Source organism: Megalopta genalis, chromosome 2, assembly GCF_051020955.1.
Source record: "Megalopta genalis isolate 19385.01 chromosome 2, iyMegGena1_principal, whole genome shotgun sequence".
In the NCBI taxonomy this organism is placed as follows: domain Eukaryota; kingdom Metazoa; phylum Arthropoda; class Insecta; order Hymenoptera; family Halictidae; genus Megalopta; species Megalopta genalis.
In genome coordinates, this window is record NC_135014.1 from 25,432,982 (window position 1) to 25,438,981 (window position 6,000).

The 6,000-nt window shown below is 42.2% G+C and overlaps 1 protein-coding gene across 2 annotated transcripts in view; it reads left to right on the forward strand.

Annotated features, from left to right (window-relative positions):
* Tmtc2 (Transmembrane O-mannosyltransferase targeting cadherins 2) overlaps positions 1-5,124 on the forward strand; it is a 553,554-nt gene extending 548,430 nt beyond the window's left edge. For both annotated transcript variants that reach the window (XM_033470689.2, XM_076518848.1), the window contains 2 exons: positions 46-130; positions 4,516-5,124. In XM_033470689.2, coding sequence (XP_033326580.1) covers positions 46-130; positions 4,516-4,847 — 417 coding nt within the window. In that variant the 3' untranslated portion in view covers positions 4,848-5,124. The remainder of the gene's footprint in view (positions 1-45; positions 131-4,515) is intronic.
* The last annotated feature ends 876 nt before the right edge of the window (positions 5,125-6,000 follow it).

Below are 6,000 nucleotides of genomic sequence, written 5' to 3' on the forward strand. Positions count from 1 at the left end.
TCCGACGCCGAATTATTAATCGGAAAATTCTGCTTTGTTCCGCAGTCGAGTCGCGTGCTGGAGGCCGAGAGGTGGTTCCTGAGAGCTCGCAGACTAGCGCCGGACGATTCGAGCGTGCACCATCATTACGGTAGGTGTCAGCTTCTCTAATTACGATCACGGGTCGGCAGACTTGCGCGTAAAAAAGTAAAGGAAAGGAGGGGGGAGAACGGTAAAGCGAACCATCGATCGACCATTCCGAAAGAAAACGAAACCCTCACATGGTCCCTCGATTCTCTCTGCCGCGCGGCCTCTGCCTCTCTAGCGGCTCGCGAAACGATAAGAGGGCCTCGTTCATTATTAAAGCAATGAAATACGACCTCTTGAGGGTGCTCCTCGCCGTTACCGAGCAAATTGGAGTGGCTGTCGACCGATTCATCCTTTTGGCCCATTGTAACATCGGTATAATTGTTTCCCCGGGAACTTAGCGCATTTCGCGGGGACATTAGTGATTCTTTCCGATACGGGGACAGAGGGGAACGAAGGGGAGGATGAAACGTCGAGGAACGAGGGCTGGGACACGGTGGAAAAGGGCGGGAGAAGGTGCAGTGATTCTCAAAACTGTTGCAACGGTTTTCGAAGCTCGATGATATTACTTTAATTTGCAGCGAAGTTAGGTGTTCTCGTAATTTTCAAAGAGTCAATTATATCACTTTAACTTTTAGCGGAATTATGTTTTTGTAATATTCAAAGCTCGATGATACTACTTTAATTTGCAGCGAAGTTAGATGTTCTCGTCGTTTTCAAAGCTCGATGATATTACTTTAATTTGCAGCGAAGTGAGTATGTTCTCGTAATGTTCAAAGCTCGATTATATTACTGTAACTTTTAGTAAAATTATATGTTTTTGTAGTTTTCAAAGCTTAATAATATTACCTTAACTTTCAGTGAAGTTGTATGTTTTTGTAATTTTCGAAGCTCAGTAATACTACTTTAATTTGTAGCAAAGCTTGTCCTCGTAATTTTCAAAGCTCAATAATGTTGCTTTAACTTTCAGTAAAATTATATGCTTTTGTAACTTTTGAAGCGCGATAATGTTATTTTAATTTGCAGTAAAATTATGCTTTTGTAATTTTCAAGGCTGAATAATTATTACTTTGATTTCCAATGAAATTATATGTTTTTGTTATTTTCAAAGCTTAATAATATTACTTGAATTTGCAGTAAAATTATGCTTTTGCAATTTTCAAGGCTGAATAATTATTACTTTGATTTCCAATGAAATTATATGTTTTTGTTATTTTCAAAGCTTAATAATATTACTTGAATTTGCAATAAAAGTATGCTTTTGTAATTTTCGAGGCTGAATAATTAACAACTTTGATTTCCAATAAAGTTATATATATTTTTGTAATTTTCGAGGATCAATAATATTATTTCAATTTCCAGAAAGGTTATATTCTTTTGTAATTTTCAAGGCTGAACAATATTACAACAATTTCCACTAAAGTTATACCCTTTGTAATTTTCAGGTCTCAATCACGTTATTTCAATTTTCAATAAACTCGTACGTTCTTGTAATTTCCAAAAAGCTCAACGATATTACATCAATTTCCAGCAAACTCATACATTTTTGTAAATTTCAAAGCTGAATAATATAACCTCGATTTCCAGCAAAATTGCATTTATTTATAATGTTCAAAGCTGAATAACGTCCCCCTTTAATTTCCAGCGATTGTCGATCCTTTCCGAACAGCGTTTATTTAATTTCCGTTGCTCTCGCCGGTAATAATGGCATCGATCGCGACGGTTTTGAGAGTCACTGTAGCACCGTCACGGCCGGAGATTTCGTCGAGGGTCGTTTAATAAGGAAGATAAAAGAATCGTCGATTCGCGGAGCTTCCATAAATACCCTTGTAATATTTTCCCGTGGGATGAGAGTGGATGTTGAAAGGGGGAACGGCGGGGGGGACGCCGGGACAGGCTAATCGGGAAAAGATAGAGGGCCACCGGGGAAAGGAAGATGGCGGCGAGCCATCAGCCGGAGTAAGATCGACGGGTATTGAAATTCCGGAAAGACGTCTCTCGATTCGTACTCGTTCTATTTTCCCGTCCCGCGATTCCCGGCCCATCTCGATCTTATCCCGGCGCCGGGGCTTTGCCACGGTTTTGCTTCCCTCTCGCGAGCTAGATCTGCTCCCGGTCTTTTCACGGGCTCGAGGCAACGACATCAGTCAGCTGACTCCTCGCGGACAGGATGAATCGAAAAAACGGTCACGCTTCGAGAACCAGTTTTCGGCGGGCACCCGGTAAAAAACGGTCTATCTCCGTTAGCGACACGCGTCATTAACCAGTGGCGTCCTGATGCTCTCGCGTGATGCATCGCCGAGCGATTTATGGAGGTCCCTTTCGCGCGCCGGCCGTGATTTCGCCGGTGTTTTGCTTACGCGAATCGCTGATCAAGTCGGTCGAGAAGTTTCTTTCGCTGTTTTCCGGAGCTTTGTGTTCACGATTCGTTCGGTTTTTCGCCGTCGTTTCCCCTTCGAAATGTAGAGTCAAATGCAGTCAAAAGTGCATTCGATTGTGCATTTTGTGCATTCAGAATTTCGTTCGACGGTGCATTTGACATTGCATTCGAAATTACGGTAAACATTTCGTTCGACGTTGCATTCGAAATTGCATTAAAAATATCGTTCGACATTGCATTCGGAACTGCATTAAAAATAATCTTCGACATTGCATTCGAAATTACGTTAAAACAATTATTATTAGTATTAATATCAGTATTATTAATATAATATTAATATAATATATATTAGTATTAATATCAGTATTATTAATATAATATTAGTATAATATATATTAGTAATATATATTAATATTAATATATAATATTAGTATATATATTAATATTAATATAATATTAGTATATATATTGCTAATATATATTATACTAATATATTATATTAGTATAATATATATTGTAGTATATACTGTAGTATATTGTATATATATAATACTAATATAATATTAATTATAATTAATAATTAATATAATAATATAATATAATATAATATTATATACAATTATTATTATTATATTATTCTTACTAATATAATAATATTAATATTATAATATATGTTATAATACAATATTAACATAACATTAGTATTACCAACAGATACAGTGATTCTGTTATGTCAAACGTTAACTTTGTCAGCGAATAGTACGACACGTGGGTTTTATGCGATTCCGTGTGCACGTGTCCGACAATCGCGATGCCCGCGGATACAATAAAAAGAAAAGCTTATCTCTATGCGCGCCGCGATAAAAAGCTGCCAGTTCATGAAGTGATATTTCAAGTGACACTTGAAGAAATGCATTCTCGTAATTCTGATAAGGGACCGGTTACGTTGTCTGCATGGCGTTTCCAACGTTAAGATCTTTATGCGCAATATAACTATCACGGACTATTAAATGTGTAGACCCCATTTAAAGGCGAAAAGAGGGAGGACACAAACAAGTAGATCACGGATATCGTCGAATCACGCGGTCGTTAACGTTGAGGACCATTGATTTCACCACGGCTCTCGCAAATTCATTTTACAGTTTAAATCGGATACGAAATCTGTGTCGCGGGTTTCCTTGATGTTTTTATACTTCATCAGATAGCTTCGAACCATTCTTACGTATGGGTGTAAACGTATGCAAATGTATGCAATTTCTATAATCGGTATATCGTTACATTTAAAAGGGGTTAAAGTTTGCCGTCGCAGCGAACATTTATGTAGCTCTCACAGTTGCTATTCGAAGTATCGCCTCGTGAACTACGAAATCCAGTTTCCTAAAATGCAGCGACGAGTGTGTCAAAGTGTCATTCGTTGCACGTTCTAATTAGAGTTTGTGAAAGACGTTAAAAAGGTCCACATGTCAAAACAATATTGGAAATCTAATTTCCATTAGGTTTATTTCACTGATCTTCGTACCAGCAAGACACAGGCACAATGCGAATTCGCAAATTCTTACCAAATGACGCGGTTAAATAAATCACAGCTTAAGAAGCGATCAAATGTTCACAGAAAAATGATCACACTTGACTAACTACTTCATTGAAGAGGAAGAGTTAGATTATAGATATCAGGATGTATAGACATCAGATCACAGACACCGGGTCATAAACATCAGATATGACATCCTGTACAAAATAGATGCTGTTGGTCGCAGGCATCAGATCGTAGACTTCAGATTGTAGAGGCCAGATCATAAGCAGCATCTCGCAGACGTCAGGTCACAGGCATCAAGTTAAAGACATTATGTCGTAGACATCAGATTATAGACATCAGGTCATAGACATCAGGTTATAGACATTAGATTATAGACATCATGCCATAAACATCAGGTTACAGACATCAGATCATAGAGGCCAGATCATTGGCATCGGATCATACACACCGGATTAGACCTCAGATGATAGAGAGCAGAGACGCTGACGTCAGTCGATAGCTGAAGTGTCCAAAATGAACTCTGCTGTTTCAGGACTGTTCCTATCGTCCCAGGGTCGGCTGTCGGAGGCTGCCGAGGAGCAGCTCCGGGCTGCCGAGCTCTCGCGCTCCGATTACGAGCTGTCGATGGCGGCAGCGTCGGCGCTGCGCCAGGCGGACCGTTTAGAGGACGCGGAGGTCTGGTACCGGCACGCGGCCAGCCTGAGGCCGAACGAGGCCCGCAGCCACACGAACCTCGGCGCGATTCTACACCTGAACGGGAAATACAAGCAGGCTGCGGCGGCGTACAGCGAGGCGTTGAGGCTGCAGCCGGGCGACGCGACCACCATCATGAACCTCCACAAACTGGCCGCCATTCTGGCGTGACCTCGTGACGCGGAGAACGGTGCTGACGCGTTCGCAGACAGAGACAGTACAGAGAGAGACGAGTGTGTGTATTATATGACCCCTGGAAAGACCCACTATCGACTCGCCGTATTACCTGACCCCACGTCTACCCGATCTTCCTCCCGATATTCGTTTATATCCGTCGACGGACGCGGCAATGTCACCGGGATCATGTCCTCGGGGACCTTGGCGCGCGATCGACCCGTATCGCCTGCTATGGTATGTAAAGAATAAAGCTTCCTTTATTTTTCTCTAACCGGACTTGTCATTACGTGTCCTCGGGCATCCTTCCAGCTTGTCGCGGCGGAGGCTGGGTCCGATTGGACCCGGACGGTGTCTAAATCCCTCGTTAGCCTATCCCGTGGATAGGCCTGGAAATGGCTGTTTGGGTGTGAGTCAGGTAAGAAAAACCGCGGAGCTACAGTCGTGGCATGTGGCCTCCGAATTGCCTTCGAATCGTGTCACGTGGCTTCCGAATTGCCTTCAATTTGTGTTACGTGGCCTCCGAATTGACTCCGAGAATTGTCTCAGAGAATTGCCCCCGAATTGCCTCCAAATTGCCTTGGAATTGTCTACGAACTGCCTCCGAATTGTGTTCCGAACTGTCCCTGAATTGCCTGTGAATTGACCCCGAAATGCTTTCGAATTACCTTCAAATTCGAGAATTGCTCTCGAATTGTCTCCGAGAATTGCTCCCGAATTGCCTCCGAGAATTGCTCCCGAATTGCCTCCGAGAATTGCTCCCGAATTGCCTCCGAGAATTGCTCCCGAATTGTCTCCGAATTTCCCTCGAATTGCCTCCGAATTGCTTCCGAATTGTCTTCGAATTGCCTGCGAATTGACCCTGAAATGCTTTCGAATTGCCTTCAAATCGTGTCACGTGGCCTCCGAATTGCCTCCGAATTGCCTCCGAGAATTGCTCCTGAATTGCCTCCGAGAATTGCTCCTGAATTGCCTCCGAGAATTGCTCCCGAATTGCCTCCGAATTTCCCTCGAATTGCCTCCGAATTACCTCCGAATTGTCTTCGAATTGTTTCGAAGAGGACCAAGCTGAGGACTCTGTGCAGGTACGTGATGATTATTATTTGATAAAGCTCGATTTAGGATGAATGTCACACTAATCCGCGAAAAA